Source organism: Pempheris klunzingeri, chromosome 7 (assembly GCF_042242105.1).
Source record: "Pempheris klunzingeri isolate RE-2024b chromosome 7, fPemKlu1.hap1, whole genome shotgun sequence".
Taxonomy (NCBI): domain Eukaryota; kingdom Metazoa; phylum Chordata; class Actinopteri; order Acropomatiformes; family Pempheridae; genus Pempheris; species Pempheris klunzingeri.
Window position 1 is genome coordinate 8,580,302 of NC_092018.1, and position 17,286 is coordinate 8,597,587.

Below are 17,286 nucleotides of genomic sequence, written 5' to 3' on the forward strand. Positions count from 1 at the left end.
TGCTGCCTGTCAAAATTATAACACGTTCGTGTGGTTCATACTGTCCTCAATCAACTTACTGTACTGTATCACATTTTAAGTAAAGTCCAGTTACTCCTGTTTTAATGTTTTCATGTGTAATGACTAAAAATGTTATTGCATTGCTGATGTTCAAACCCATTTTTTGGTTAAAAGCCTGCTATATTTTTCCTTTTTCTAGCTTGAGTCATGAAGGGATGTGCTGGATTACCATCAACAGCTAGTGGCAACAGCCCGTCACTCTCTTCCATTTTTCTGCATGATGATCCAATCCAGTTGATCTTCTTGAACCCAGGAACCCACTGGCTGAATTCTCCGGTTATGTAACGGCCCTCAGGTAATGGCAGCGCCTCTCTACTCGAGTGGAGAAATCACATCAAGAATGTCAATGCCAGCGCACCATCCATATATAGAAAGCTTAAACCTGTATAGTGTCAGAAGCCATCACTCACAAAGCAGTCATTTACTTTCAATTAGCGTGTGACTTAATGATTTCAGTAATTTGAATGTACAAGCCAATATTGGTTTCTAAGATACTTTCAAATGATTTCGAGGAAGAAACAATACAGTTCCACTTATTTCACTCAACACACAAGGTTGTATTTTATTTTATATACAAAGGCAAAGGGACAGCAAATGTCTGAGTACAAAATGTTAAGGCTTCCTCTCTCTTTCTAGCTGAAATGCATGGTATGCCCACCAACTCTGAAGTATCTGAGGCTGAGAGAAAAAAAGGACATCAAACAGTTTGACATTGTGGCAGAGGTGATTATTACAAACATGTTTCAGTCAGACAATTATTATTACATCTGTGATTTTCCAAATGGAAAAAAAGCAAAAACTTATCATACAGAGGATGTATAATCCGAGGAAAGATTAGTCTAAACAACTACATACATATTCCCTTCTGCGCTGAATGTAGAATCATATAACCAGGAGCACACATTCGGTTTCTAACTTTAATACCTTAACTTAATTTCTTTTTTTCTATCTCATGTTACGGTAACATATCGGTCTACAGTTAATATGATTCACATTCAAGTTGATGTATCACTTTTGTTCATGGTACTAGTCAAGTTGCATTTTTCTTCAAGAACATATAAAGAATATTACCAGCTTTTCAAGTCAGTTTTAGATAGATTATTTGGTAATAGCTGCACAAATATTAGTACAAATGAATATCTTCATGGTGCGATAGACAATGTAAATGTTCCTTTCGATCGTTTGTCAGTTCACAAGACAGAACCATGGATGTCGGCTTCTGTGAATCCCACTCAGTTAATATTAGACAGAACTAAAACTTTCTGATGTTTGCATGCTGATTACCAGGGAGTTGAACCAAGCATTTGTATTTATAATAATAATAATAAATTTTATTTTTAGGGCGCCTTTCAAGGCTCACAAGGTCGCCGTACAGAATAGCTTATTTGAACCATCTGAGACTGCTAAATCACCAGCTGTTTACCACAACAAAAAACACTTCTCAGATCCACTGCAAGCTCCTCTAGATTTGCTGCATGGCCCTCAGGTTGGGAGACACCTAGAAAACACCAGGCAGATCACAAGGAGGAACGAGACGCCTCGTGGTTATGATTCCGCAAGTTGGAAAATGAAATAAACTGTGGTGGTGTTAAATGTGAAGTTGCTTACCTCAAAATCTGTGCCTGTGCATGCCTTGATATCCTCGGGAGTGAGCCCTTCCCATACTTCTATCAGGGTCAGGCCTTTTGTCTTATCTACATCAAACACAGCCTGGCAAACACAAACAGGGCAGAAAGATAGGGAGGCAGGGAGAGAAAAAAGGATGAGATGTTTAGAGAGATCGGAGTAGGAGATGAGACAAAAAGATAAAATGGTGAGAATTTCTATTTCCTTAACAGATGGGTTTGACCGCTATGATGTGCGGTCACAGACAAGGATGTGGGAGCCTGAATTATCACAGTGACCTAAAAGTACAACAACCTACCTAAAAAACAGCAGTGCTACAGATGGGGGGGGGCAGAGTGCCATTGAAGTGTCATTCATGGCTGACAAAATAGCCACACTTATTGGTGACACATCCACATCCTTCATATGAAAGGCCTCTGAGTGGTCCTCGACTCGCTCGACCACTTGAAAGTAGTGAGCAATTGTAATTTAATTGTTGCACTACTTTTAACAGTTGAAACTTTACAAACAATACATTAAATCAAGAATAAATGGGCTGAAATGTAAAACGTCGGTTAGAGGGTGAAGCTGACAGTCACCTATCAACTATGTGAAGTGGATAAAAACATTTTGAGCTTCTCCGGTTATTCTAAATCCGTTTACCTGTGGTCACACCTCTAAAAACCAGGGATTTGTGCATATGCATTGAGAGAGACTGTGCCGAGTATACACATATTCAGAAGAGTGTGCATTATTCATAAATGAGGTCCCTGGAAATGTCAACATCTCAGCGTAATGAAATGCTGCATACGGCTGACGGCATTGGTCCTGTACAAGAGACGGGGAGGTAGAAACTTTTTGGAAATTACTATGAAGAATCCTGCCCAACCGCCCATTTATGCCGAAGGCTTAAGTACCACAAATATTGGATGTATTGTTTGAAAAGTAGCAACAAAAAACAAAGAATCTGATAGACTGATGTTTGTAGAGTACTTCCTACAAGGCTTACCTCACTGAGCCTTATTTTATGAGCCAAAATAATTCTTTTCATTCTATGTGCCATTGCAAAATCAGAGCGATACAAAGCAATCTGGTCTCAAACACGTTTTGGTTTCTCTTCTTGCTTGGACTCAAGTACATTTAGTGACTAACGACCTTCAACACTGTAACTGTTTACACTGTAACATTTCCTATATTATCATCGTTTGCGTAAAGAATGGGATAGATTTTCAGCATAAGCATGACTTTAAGTCCATGTTTGGTGGTATACTGCTTTCAGTTTCAGTGTGATGCTAAGGTACTAACTGCAGCTTAATTCCTTTCTCCATAAGGCTAATTGTTTAGCTTAACATTTCAAAGGATATCTGTCAAAGTTGGTGTTTGAAATTGAATCAGATGATATTATTAGTTAACAGAACGCTGGTAGGTGTACATACAGTCCAGCTTACACAATTACCCTTTAAAACTGAATCCTGAGCGATATCATTATACCTGCTTATGCACATAATGCAAAAAAAAAAATACATAAAGCTGAACTGGTTCCTGCTGCTTCTCTCAGCAGGGACTGGCAAGCTGAGCCACAGTCACATCCAGGCAAAGCCCGTCAGGACTTTCAGCTCATTAGGACCAGACACGCACAGCGACAGGGCAGGAGGCAGATGTCTCACTCCAGTATAGCAAGACAGATGGAATGTCACATGGAACAAGGGTCTACGGATAACACAAGCACTGACATGTATTTCTAATCCTGACATGTCGTGTGTGAAGAAGAAAAATAAAAGATTAGGTCAAAATGTACCAGAGGTGAGATGCCACAACAGTGTGCATATATGGCAGGTGCCATGTGATGTCCATGTGAGGTCCGACTTAGATGTATTCTGCTTTAAAATGGTCTGGGTAAGAACATTTTAAAGCAATTAACTATCGACTGGCAGGGTCTCTGATATCCACACTTTACTACTGAAAAACAAGCTGTGCTTCCATTTGCGAAGCAGCCTTTTTGTTGTGAAACTGTTGAGTCACCTTTCTTCAAAGTCACCGCCATCATTAACCAGATTGATGCAAGTTAGTCATTAAGAAGCTGCTCGTCTACCCCATGTGTTGTCTGGCGAGAAGTGTAATAACAATAACCCACTGACATTCAGTCCACTTAATGCCTCAGATGAATGTGAAAATCATCAAGTCATGGGAGTGATGGGAGGCCAACAAATAAACTTCAAAAGCTTATCCAGTAATTTATCCAATGTATTACAGCAATTATAAAGGGCACACTTTGAGTCACATTGAGAGGAAAATTCTGTTGGACCATAAAAGAATTACAGTTTGGTTTTTGAATAATAATTGGCACTGTCGCCAATAAAACCAGCAATGCCAGGAATGGTCTGATAGACCATTTGATTTTTTTATATTTCATAGTATTTCAATAAAAACTAAACGCCTTTCAGCCAACTACTTTTCCAAAATATGTGTTTTTGATGTTCTCAGAAGCCTAGAGAGTATGAAAATAAAACACGAGCCTTTATAACACAGGAATTTCACTGGGTATGCCTCAATACATAGCTCGGTAAAACTCAAATAACTAGCTTGACATATTATCTGCTCTCTCAAGGTCAATCGCTTGCAGTAGATTTCGAGATATTCAGCATAGATCTCACCTCACATTTGTTAACCAGCGAAACGCCAAAAATAATAGTTTTCTAATGGATTAACAAGCTCCTGGATGGATTATGAGAACAATTGATGGCTCGCTTTTTTTAAAGATTATTTCTTTGGCATTTTCATAGTGATGGTAGCGAGTGATGGGAAACAAGAGGGAGGTGATGACATGCAGCAACAGGCCTGGGCCATATTAGAACCTGGGTCACTGTGGTGAGGACTAAGCCTTTATGGTATACGCTCTACCAGGTGAGCTACCCAACATGGCAGTTAGTAAGTAAGTTGCTACGTACATCCATTTACAGACATTAAATTACATATGACAGTCTAGCAGATGGCTGCGGTGCCTGTAGGGGGCACTGCAATGCTGGTGGTCCTAGTGTTAAGGAATATACCACAGGTAACAGTTTTTCTAGGTCTATTATGAAGATGATTAGTTAAGGAGTGATTCTGCTTAATTTGTGCGTGCCTTTTTTTTTTTTTTTTTTCCTTAAATAATTCCCTAAATAGCTGTTGAGAAGAGAACATACTGAGAAACTGGCAGCAAGTCAAGCCACCAGGGGCCACGGAAGTGATGTGATTTACTCACTGCAGATACAATGAACAAAAAAAATATTGCAATCCATCATTTCAATGACAGCGCTGCAAGCAAGCAAGCTTGTAAACAGAGGAGCTGTGTTTAAGAGAAAAGAAATGACAAAAAGTGTATAAAATGCTTCAACCATATAGAGGAGCGGACAGGCAGCCCGAGGCAACAGGTTTTCTATCTTCCTGGGTCTCAAATCATTGCAACACTATTTAGGACAGCACTTGAACTGCGATCCTTGGCCATTGAGTGATGCCGTGTTTGTGAGAATATATTGTGTATGTCAGCATCTGTGCGTGTGTCTGTGTAGAGGGGAAAGAACCTGTTTTTGCAGGTTTGACAGGCCCCCCATTCTGCTCTCATTTTGAATTCTAGCAGAGATTTTAATCATGTACAGATAGCAATAATGGAGAATGAATTCAGGATTACGATTATGAGGCTCATTAAACACAACGTTTGCCACCAAGTTTATTGTGCATAATGATGAATGTTTCCTCTGTTGATCATGTCCTTGTCCTTGCAATACTAGGGTTTCTGCAGGGGGCACTTGTAAATGTACAATTGTATTAATCAATGCTTACCAACAATCACTGATAATTGTTTGGCAATCTGTGCTAAATGTTGGTGCCTGAGACTGCATCTGGGTGAGAGAGTAGGCTAAGGTATATGTTAGAGAGGAAGAGAGGGTAAGATGACGCCACCCCAGCAGCTTGTTCACATCAAACACAGTCAGGGAAATGCTGAACCAAATGCTGTTGCAGGTGTGGTTTCACTGTTCAAAAGCGGACACAGCAAATGCTCACTGCTGAAAGGGTTTTTATTTAGTGCAGTGTGTCCCATATATGCATTCAATAGTGACGCTACTGCTCCCCAAATGCAATAGACTTGCTATCTCTACTTTAAGCAGCGTCAGTGACGAGTGAGGATTATAAATCACACCTATAAATAGGTATAAACAATACACACAATAACAAGCATCACCGTTTAGCAATCCGTTGTTGGTTATTGGTTGTTTGAAAAGCACAGTTGCCAGCAATGAAGTCTCCTCTGCCGTTCTCGCTACCTGCCTCTTATTATTTGTCTTACAACAAAATGCACCAGAACTATAGCAAAGTCTATGTAGTCTCATACAAACCTTTCAGCATTCAACTCAGAGTTCAAACTCAGAGTTCAAAATGGTCCAGTGTTTGAATTCAACTATGTTGAGCCATTCATTTGTTACTAACTTTAAAAAGAGGAAAGCATTTCATCTATTTTTATTGATACTATTGGTGTACATTCTGGACATATAGAACAGAATGTTATATTCAACTCAATCAATACTTGACTTATGCATTTCTTAATAATGTATCTTAATATGATAGATTGACTGTCCAGCGCCAGGAGGGGAAGACACGTTGACAGAGTCTGTATATAAAACTCTCACTATCTAAGGACAATAGATTATCTTGCATGGATTTCATTGTAAATTCTGACAACTCTACTGGCATCTGAACAGCCATGCAAATCTCTGATCATCACTGTGTTGGAAAACCAAACCTCTATTATTCAACAGGTTAGGTTCGTAACTTGATTAATTCAATTTGAATAATGTTCTCCTTTTGGGAGGGATTCAAAACTCTTGGGTGATAACTCCCAAAAATTAGGTGAAATGTAAATTGTGCGCATGTGTCACTACCAGAATGTTTCTCTTTTTACATTGCTGCCTGCTGTCACTGAACATGCTGTGGAAGAAAAAAAAACTCTTCTGTTCTAGGGGTAAATCATAATCACACTTTTCTATCAGTATGTACCGATTTGGCCAAAATGTAGTATGCTGTGTGCATTATGCAAATAAAAGCAAAATCTACAGTATGCCAATGATGTCGTACTGATTCGGAAAAAAAAAAACAGTATCCACCGGACCAGTCTACATGTCTCACAATGCAAAGCGCTCCTTGTTGTATGAACAGAGATAGTTCAGAAAGTTATTTCACCTCAGCAGTCCACCAAAATCTGTTTCTGAAGGTTAGAAATAAGCTATCCGGCTGCTGAATACTCACTCATATTAGATCTTTGTTTGTCACAGTGTTTATAGATCAAGCTTGACCGATCCATTAATACATAGCCTATACATTGAATGCAGGTTTCTAACATTGTCTCATAATCACACATTTGAGCAACATTGTGCATCTCATACAGTATGTGTTTTGCTTCTATTAGGTGTAGTAGCGTTGGCATGGCAAACTTTGCTCAGATACAATACTAGAGGAAGACAAGTCAAGACAGGAAGCCTGAGGAAATATAGAACAAGTTCTCCAGCCTGGATTGGTTGGCAGTCAATCACAGAGCTGACACACAGAGACAGGCAGCCATCCATTGCTCACACTCACACCTACGGGCAATTTAGAGTAGGTGAGAGCAGAGTAGGCCACCAATTAACCTAACCTGTAGTCCTTGGACTGTGGGAGGAATCCGGACTACCTAGACAGAAAGGTCCCATAGGAAAGGTTCTGGCTCAGCAAATGCAGCATGATGTCCACACCACCCTGAGCTGTGACTGCTTGTTCTGAAAATCAATATACTGAACTACACGATAAAGATGTTGTCATGCTTCTTTTAGTGTAGTCAAACATAGAACATGTTCTGGCTCAGCAGATACAGTATGATGTCCTCACCAGTCTTCATGGATTTAATGGATCTGGAATTAAACAACCTTGATTGATTTGATTTTTTTTACATGTCTCAAAATGACATAACGATGTGGATTAATGTTCCTTCACTGTATTCTTAGGCCTTTTCATGTTTGTTGTTGACAGGAATGTAGTTAATAGTCACAAAATAGGTTATTACAACCACTATTTGCTAATGAGTGGGGATGAATGACAGTGTTGGCAAAAATGCTGTGATACCTAGCTTGACCTCCATTCTGTTTTCTTCCTGATCCTCATTTTGTTGCTCAATAAAATTTCCATCATGAGCTGCTGACAGCCCCAACACTTCTCTAGTATAACTATCAGAATTTAATTGACAGCCTTGTGACCAGCTAACCAAGCTAACAGTAATTCCTGAGCTGCTGCACTGACACATTCACTCAAATCATTGCTATACTGTTTTACAACAATAGCAAGAAAAATACAATAACAGAAAAACGTGTCAACATGAAAACACCTTTATTGTGTAGTTCAGTATATTGATTTTTAAAACAAGCAATCACAGCAAGAGCTGGAAGTAATACAAAGTTGGCTTCTTAACATTGTTGCCAAGCAGACGTATTTTGGCATTATCTGAGAGGCTGGCAAGCTGACAGTCATGTGTCAGCATTTTTAAAAGCTTGTCAAAGGAAGAGTGTTTTTGAAATGTCAACATTTAGGGATGGACAATGATTGTCTGGTGTGGATGGAAGGCCAAATGGAGAGAAAAAATACTCTCAAATGTATTCATAGTGCAACAGACGATCAGAAGAATGGAGTGGAGCAGGAGGGATGTAGAGGTAAAAAGAAGTAAGGACGCCAGAAGAATAGGAGAAAAATATTTATAATTTGGTGGGGACAGAAAGAAAAGAGGCCATGAATGACAGAATGTAAGAATTCAAGTCATTACAAAAAGGATGTAAAAAGCTGGGGATGCAATGAAAGAGGAGAGTACTAATGGCTAGAGGGAGAGAAAGCAGCAGGAAATGAATTGAGGAAGGTGGAGAGGAGGAGGTGGCACCAGTGTTAGCAAGGCAGTAGAAAGCTTTAACCTTTATAAATATTGACAGAAATCTGCTGGCTGAGAAATGTTGGGCAATCACAACGAGAGCCGGCCAAGCAGAAAAGAACAGATGGGGAAAAAGACAGAAAGAAAGAAAGAAAAAAAGCCAAAGACACACTGTCTGACTTTGCCCCTGCCAGGTGATGTTTTCAATGACTGGTCACTTCCCTCTAACCCCCAAGTGGTTACTGCCATTTGAACTCAGAGTCAACGAGGACACAAAAACCACATCAGCCAACTCTGCTGCTGCTGCTGTCTGGACTTCTTTTCTTTCTTACCTCCCCCACACCTTTTTTTCCAGCATTTATACCTCCTAGTTCTCCCCTTCCCCCTTTCCCTCTAACTGCCCTTTACCATTTCCACATTTCTTTACATTTTTTAACCTTGTACTTTCTCTTACCATCTGCTTATTTCCCCTTTAAAAGGAAAATTCTGCCTTAGGCCACCCTGATAAGAACAGCTTCACTTATAACTGGAATGTTGGTCACTAAAACCCCATTTAGCTGGATTTACAATCCCAGAGGGATGTTAATGATAAGTTAATATCTAGACTTGGGGCAGCTAATGCAATTCAAAATTGGAGCAGAAACAAAGTTCTTCACACTCGCATGATGACGATGAAATTTTGTCTTCGGGCTAAACTTCATAAGCTTTCCGAGGGTGATTGGGCTGTAAGATCACACACTGTGGTCCAACTATTAAAAGCATAGGAACCCACACCTGCCAATCCACAGGCACTGTCTCCAACTCTAATGAAACACTAACAAGGTGTGTCAATTAAGATTATGCAACAATATGGAGAACCTCAGGGTCAATACTCATTCACAGCTTCCTGAGGATAAACATGCCCAAAATAGTGCTTTACATAAATGAAGGAATAATAGCATAAACAAAACAAAAGGCTTCCTCCTCCTCCTCCTCCTCCTCCTCCTCCACCACCTCTTCGAAGGCTTCCTCCACCACTGTTCTGACCTTACTGCCTATTTGGGTTTACAAGGTCTGTCTGGCTTTTCATCAGAGCCAAAGCAGATTGGCTCCAACTACAATCATTGCACAAACATCAAGAACATTACAAGTAGGGCCCTGAGGCTGGAATGGGAGTATCAACAAAATACATAATAAAGGAAACCCAACCCTGACCATGAACATTATAAAAACCCCACAACAAAATCAATAAGCCTCGTTACAGAAATCAACTGATTAAATTAGCATTATTTGAAAAAATGTAATTTCCATCTATCCGTCCCGCTCTGTTGCAACATAGCAATCTATCAGCTGCAGTGTGACTGTTTTTGAATGTGTGTGTGAGTGAGGGAGATGTAATTGAGAGATACAGATGCAATGTGCTTGACTTGTGTTTCATGGTGTTTATTGTCTCCGTGGTCCTTGCTTATTGCCGACATATTCAGGGAACTGATTGGCTGTGAAGTTAGGTTATTAAATTTTGGCCTCATCAATCACTCCTGACGGGAAGGTGGGACATTGTGATACTTTGCAAGGTGAACAGCCAGCCATCAACCAAATAAAGACAAATTAATCAAGAGTTGTAAATGGTAAGAACTGTAAGGCGAGAATACTGACCTACCAATCCTGGCTCAGACTAAAGGCTCTGTGACTGCAGGTGTTAGACCAATCTATCACAATAATTAGCTAGAAGTGACTTCAATCATCATGGAAGGAAATGCACTGAAGATTAGCTTAATGAGAATATACCTCAGCTGGGTGTCCGTATCTGTGTATTCACATAAGAACATTGCTGTTTAACAAAGTTGAATAACTTCAGCTAGCAAGCTATGAGTAAGCAAACTAGGTTTATGAATAACGGCTCATCCATCCAACAATTTTTAGTTATATATTTATATCAAACAAACGTAAACACACCTTTTCTGTGATGATCCGATCCACGCACTGTTTTCCTGTCAATGGCAGGCTGCATTTGTCCAATATCTTGTGCTTTCCTCCCTGAAAGAAAAGGGCGCTTGATTAAAATAAAGACTCAACTGGACATTCCCCGACTTTAGCCAGTGAATCCTTTCTGTCACTTCTACCAGTGCATTAATAGTTTAAGGAATGCAGCCTAAATATTAATATATCAAAGGATGCAGCTGGTTATGTAAACTCATAGTGTCCCCAAAAGGTATGTACACATTCCATGTGAATTTGTCTCAGTTTCTGTACCAGTCACCTTTAAGAAAATGCACACATCCTGATGCCTCAGATGTTGCCTGAAAAGCACACATCATACATCACAGCCCCCCCCTTCCTCCCAATCATGAATGGAAACAGGCTTTTCAGGGGCGTAAATTTATGCTCACCTGCTGCACCATCTGGGCCATAGCTGGGCGCCAGACAGGCTCCCATTAGTGAAAAGCAGCATGCTTCTATGAATGCACAATGTTACGTTACCCTAGCATCATATTGGTCTGGACTTTACAAATTCATTCGGATTGCCTACTGCTATTGTCAGAAGTCCTGTGGGGTTATTCATCTGTGGCTGCAGCACCAGCCTAAATAATCAGCTGGTCCCAATACACGGAGTCCATTTCCAGGCTTGTGTTTAAATTACCCCAAGATGAACGAACAGGAGGTGGTTTGTGTGCAAAACCTCATCAGGATGAGCTGGTGCTTTCTGGTAAAGTGGTATTAAGCAATCCATTAACAGGATTATCCTTAATCAGTCATAACACTCACACTCATTATCGTCGGAAGCAGATACAAGGTGGGCTGGTGAAGGTACTAACATGGGAAAAGAAAATTGCCAATTTAATTTGACCTGGTTTCTGGAGAAAGGGAATGAGTCTTTGGGGTAATTTGTAAATGGTATGTTGGTATGCATGCACGCATGCACACACAGTTGTGTTTCCATCTCTGTGGAGGACTTAAATTCATTTCCTGCTTGCCTAAACCAAAGCCTTCACCCTAGTATTTTATGATTTACGTTATAAGGACTTGCATTTTGTCCCCACAATTTGACTGTGTTGGCAGATCTATGTCCACAAAACATAAGTAATACATGATAAACACACCCACATATACACACCTTAGCCGAGTGCTCCATGGTGACCACCACCTTGGTTCCAGCACTGGCCACCAAATCCATGGCTCCTCCCATTCCTTTCACCATCTTGCCCTAAGAATGGAAGATAACAACACATTGATGTTTCAGTTATCCCACTTATTAAAGGGTGGGCAAAACAACAAGAAGCACCTGTGGGGAGAAATGACAACATTATTTTTTTTCTCTTCAACTGTACCTATTCAAGTAGATAGCTCTCCTAAAAACTTTGTCTCATTTAATTAAAAATACATGCATCTACAGCTCTGTCTCTTCAGTGCAAGGATATCTGTGCCTGGTAAAGACCAATTTCATTCCTGTACTAGCAAGATGCTGAAAATCTTCACACACAGAGACAGAGGAGGCGAAAGAGCTTTGAATGGATCTTCAGCATTGGAAAAATGTGGTGATGTTAAAAGTGACAGCAACACAAAGTTTTGCCAATTAATGATAGTAAAATCCACTAGTAACATCTTTCAAAAATATTAAAAGTATCTCAAAAGAGACCATTTCTTTGGTAGAAAGTAGCTCCAACCGAAACTGTTGGCAGCGTGTTCTGTGGATTCTACAGAGCAGCAGTGAGGCTGTTTCTGGACAAGTTGCTATTAATTTTTTTTATCTGCTGTGAGCACCACAAACTAAACTAGAAAGTGCAATTTCTGGAGAAATTGCGGTGTGAATGCTGTCTGCTGCTGCCGCCAAGCCGCTCCGCCACTGTCACGCTGAGATGCTGCTCTGATGTTGCGCTGCTCCTGTCACGCAGCTCTGCTGCTACCTGGTGGCTCAAACGTCAGTAATATGCTGCTGCTCCTCTCGTGCTCCCTTACTGATGGTACTGTTTACATTGGGATGACACACCTCTGAAAATGCAGGTTTTACGTTTATCAGAGTGATAAAGTAACTACAGAGCTCTATGTTCTGACTGTGTGGTCTCCATATCAGTTATCACGTCAGTAATTACTTAATTAACTAAAACACACACAGTTTGTGTTTATCTGTTTAAAAACTGAGCACACGGTGGGGAGACACTTTTACCGCGAGAACGCTGGAATGTCCGACTGTCCCTGAACGCCCCTCATCGGAGCTCCGTTGAGCTTCGTGCTTACAGAGATTCACCCACCTCTGAAAATGCAGGTTTTACTCAAAACAGTCCAGTCACAGCCATAAAGTGCAGACCAGTGGACATAAGAGAGTCTCCTGAACACGTAGATGTAAGCTAAAGTCTCTATCTGGTGAAATGAGCGCTTGCTAGCAGGTAAGAGAAGTGTTTCTCTCTCCCTCCCTCCTCTGTCATTTTAACATGGCAGTCAATGAGCCGTTCGGTCGGCGCTCCCATCGCTCCAAGGCTCGTGGGACGCGCTACGTGCGTTTCTGTGTGTTGTGAGCCACATGACTGCGTGTCCAAAGACTTAAGCTACATTTTGAGTCATAAACTGTGACTGTGGGTGAATCGGTTCGGACAAACCAGCGAGTTAAAGACAAAAGCTTCATGTGATTTTTCCGCTCCTCCACGCTCTAGCGATGACGTCACCGCTCTAGCGCGGCCACATACACACTCATGTCAAATGAGAAAAAGGAGGGAGAAACTTTATTTTTTTAAAAGACGACTGTGATGAAATGGTGAATGGCACAAAGGAGGTAGAGGTATGTGCTAAAAGAGGGAGAGATGATGAACGTTTTACAGCTTCAATGGAGTTTCTAGCTAAAAGTATGAAGGACCTGTGAGGGCTAGAAGTCGGGGAAAGTTTCACCTTGTGAAACTTTCCTCCATTCATTCCTATGAGGAAATTTTGACAGTTAATATGGAATATTATGGAAACTGTACATGTCAGAGATGTGAAAAGTCATAGTCCTCGATTCCCGATTGAGCTGCACGTCCTCCATTGGAATGAAGTTTCTACCTTGAGCGGTTTGGGTGCTGAATCGCTTTCAGCTTTCAGCATTCACACCAATTAGATTCAGCACCTTTGTATCGGGTCGCTGGCAGAAATGTCACATACAGATAAATGAAAACCTGTGTAAATCAAACCAAAGCCATCGGCACAAATAGATGCCAGTGAAGGTGAGTGATATGCTGTATGGAAATATGCTTTTCGTAACTGTGTGGACCAAATCTTTACGTGAATAACGTTCTCATGGTTCCTGGTACAGCGTGCTTTTAATGATCAAATGCATTAAAAGGCTGCACTACGATGCAGCAGCAACAGGACCTCAGTATTTAGCAGCCAGGTGAATTTAGAACCATTATAAGAGAAATCTTGGTGCTGTGATGGGGCCTTTGTACAAATGCTTTTCACATGTAGTAAGTTGGGTGTAAACAGAGGTTAACTGCCAGGTCACAGTCTTGTAGTAACTGGTAAAGGCTTGTGCTGCTAGCAGACAACAATAATATTGTTCTCTACATCACACTCCAAACAATCAACAGAAACGAATGGGCCGCTGTCTCTTATCTGCAGAAATCAAAATTGCAAGTAGAGAGCAAGTAGCAAAACATCTGAACTGAAACAAATGCTGTTCACTATTCTCTATCTCTTATATGCTTAGGTAATATAGTTAAACTAGGGGTTGAACGTTCTTATGTGAGCACCCTGTGCAGCAAACATTCATCTAGTTCACAAATCAGTGAGTAAATACAATAAATAAATGTTTTCTTTCAAAACTTTAATTACAGTGAGTTTTATTTCAAAAAGGGTAGCAAGAAAAAGTACTTCAAAAAAAAAGATCAGCAGTCTGAAAGATCATCACAGCAACAGACCTGTCAAAAAATGTGAAAAAGTCCCTCATTGTTCCCAATGAAGACGGTTTCCAAATAAGGAAGGCTGACATGCAGATATGGCCACAGGGTGACGGCTGAGTAACTGAATTAAAATCCCATTTGCTCATCAATCATGTGAAGAGCCTGCTTTGCTCTCTGCTCGATAACCAGAGGATATATATGCCAAGTGTGGTGCATCATAAGGATATGGTCTGCCTCCGGGGAGGCCAGCTGGGTGGAGAAGATATCAACAGAGAGTGGAAAGAGGGTTGGGAAAGAGGAGGTGGGGTAGAGGAAATAGGGAAAAGCTTAGACGGAGGATATGGGAGAGGCTGCAATTAATTTCATATACTTTGCTATATTATCTTATAGAACAACTATTAAATGTGGCCTAGAACAGCTCACATAACATCATTAAATGAAACCACCCAAATCCATTTTAAAAACAGTATAACCTTCAACCACAACTTCCTTAGCTTTTTTCCTTCAGTGTTTTAATTCAACACAGTGATTCTTAAGATGATACTTCAAAAGGGAACAGTGTCCTTTTTCATATGATCAATGTTAATGCACTTTCTGACAGCCAAAGGGCTCGTGGTGTGTGCAGAGGCCCTAGACAGATAACACTGTCTGACCTGTTAGTAGCAAGTCTGGATTTAGAGCATCGTGAGCCAGACACATCCTTATGTCATCTGTGTGCTGCTTGATATTGGTCACTGGTCTTTAAACATCGGTGTTAAATTACCAGTTTGGTTATGATCGATAACAGAGTCAAAAACAATAATAAGCATTTAAATTACAAAATTATTTAGGTTTGCTCTGGGAGCAGTCAAACTACCGTAAACCACCCTTTACTATAAAACTTGTATGTATGTTTCTGGCATTTGAAAATGCAGGCATCAAGTGACTGGAATTGTTACAAGCCATTAGATTTTGAATGAACGTTAGCTAGGAAATGAAATGATGCAGCTATGGTGCCTGTGTTGCACTGCAGTGACAGCAGCCAAACACACAGCAACAGCAATCCAGCTGATGGTGTGTGCTTCAGTGTGTGCCTGTGCATGAATCAAATGTCTCACGAATGCTTATGACTTAGTTATTCAGAAAACACTAATAAAATAGCACTGCTGTGGAGACCTACAGGTAGGTATGGGCTCAGTTACTCAGTACTGTGGTGACCTACCTTCTAGGATTGACATTTGTTTGCCTCTGATTTACAGCTTTGCGTGTGGTTATCGGAGCCCGCTTTGATCTAAGCTTCTCTATGCAGCAAAACTCACTCTCATCCTGATCTGTAAGCGCATGACGAATAACACGAAACTGCACGATAGGATAAACTAATAGCCTATTAAATCGTGCTTACTTAAGTGATTTTATTCGATTCAATCAAGCCTCGACAATTGGTTGGCTGTCTGTTGGACTAGTTTTGTCTCGCTCAACTCTTCATATTTGAGGCATTCCAGATTGAGAAATATACTATTTTTCTAAATTGAAAGTTTCATGGACACTGTTGCATTAAGAGGTTGCCATAGCGTCTGGCTTTCGACTGGCAGAACCTGCAGGAATGCACTTAATTGGAAAGAATATATTGTCAGAACAATATCCACAGAAAGAAATATCCTCTGCCTAAGTTGCCAACAACAGCGTGGCTTATTAGTCATTTAATTAACACAGCTTTGATTATATTAACCTTGCTGGTCTGCCCCACATGTTTTTAATTTCCACACCACACTGTGTCCATTTGCCAGCTGTAATCTTATCACCATGGGGGGCACTAAGACACCTGAAAGCGTCATATTTAATAAACAGACACACAAAAACATATAAATAAGTTGTGAGATATCTCTCTTGATGACAACTATTGCTCATATATACATGCCTTTTTGCATGACTATTACAGAGGACCTCAGGCCTAATTCTATTCAAATGTGTAAAATATGCTCAGTAACAGTAAGTATGAGAATTCAAGGTATTTCTGTGAATTTTCAAGTTATTTATTTCACTGCTTAACATTATAGCCAGTAATGAGAAAATCGCCTTGCACTAGTTCCCAGAGACGCTCCCCATTTCCTTGAAACATCAATTTTACTTTTTTTACGGGCTTATTGAACTCTCTCTTTGAAATTAATCCTTGCCAGAGGCAGATATACAGTAGCCTGCCTACCCATATGCTAATTAAGTAGGCGTTAGGGAAGATGTAAGTGATGGAACATCCATTCATATAACGGCTTTAAAAGTGAGAGATAATGTGGGGGACCGCAGGAGGCTGCATCAGTTGTGCAGAGCCCAGATAACACAAGACTTTTTAAGTTAAAGCTCCGCTGAGATGACACCTATCATAACATGTGAGAGAAGAGACAATGACACAGTCAGTCCCACTCAACCGACAAGCTTTTCTTAGCGAGCCACCAATGGCACACACACTAAGGCTATTTATACATGGCTTTAAAGGCATTTTGCTAGAGTGAGCATGAAACAGCAATGAAAGTGCACTAAAATGCTTTTATACTGTGACTTCCTCTATATACAACACAGTTGGTCTGTCCAGGAAAATGGGGCAACAGGTGTAGCAATTCAAAGTCTGACATTTTTTCCAAAGCAACCTCCCTGTAGAAAAGTGCCTTTGTCCTCCACCCTGATAAGAAACATTTAGAAAACTAAAATGCGGTTTCCTTTTATCCAATATCAGTGAAATGGATTGATTCAGAAGCCAGTTGTTTCTATGACGTACAGTAAGATTGGTGTTCCAAAATATGCTACTGTGGCACTACTGCATGAGAGATGAATCATGGGAATCAGCCTTTGACTACCACTGTATTTCTTTTACTAGGCAAT

The 17,286-nt window shown here is 40.4% G+C and overlaps 1 protein-coding gene across 1 annotated transcript in view; it reads right to left on the bottom strand.

The window, feature by feature from the left end:
- Positions 1–592: 592 nt before the first annotated feature.
- The window catches only part of oxct1a (3-oxoacid CoA transferase 1a), a 43,363-nt gene continuing 26,669 nt past the window's right edge, over positions 593–17,286 (bottom strand). Inside the window, exons 14-17 of the mRNA XM_070833174.1 lie at positions 11,682–11,771; positions 10,523–10,603; positions 1,669–1,770; positions 593–1,558 (exon numbers count right to left, since the gene is read on the bottom strand). Of these exons, the coding sequence (XP_070689275.1) occupies positions 1,523–1,558; positions 1,669–1,770; positions 10,523–10,603; positions 11,682–11,771 (309 nt within the window). The 3' untranslated portion in view covers positions 593–1,522. The remainder of the gene's footprint in view (positions 1,559–1,668; positions 1,771–10,522; positions 10,604–11,681; positions 11,772–17,286) is intronic.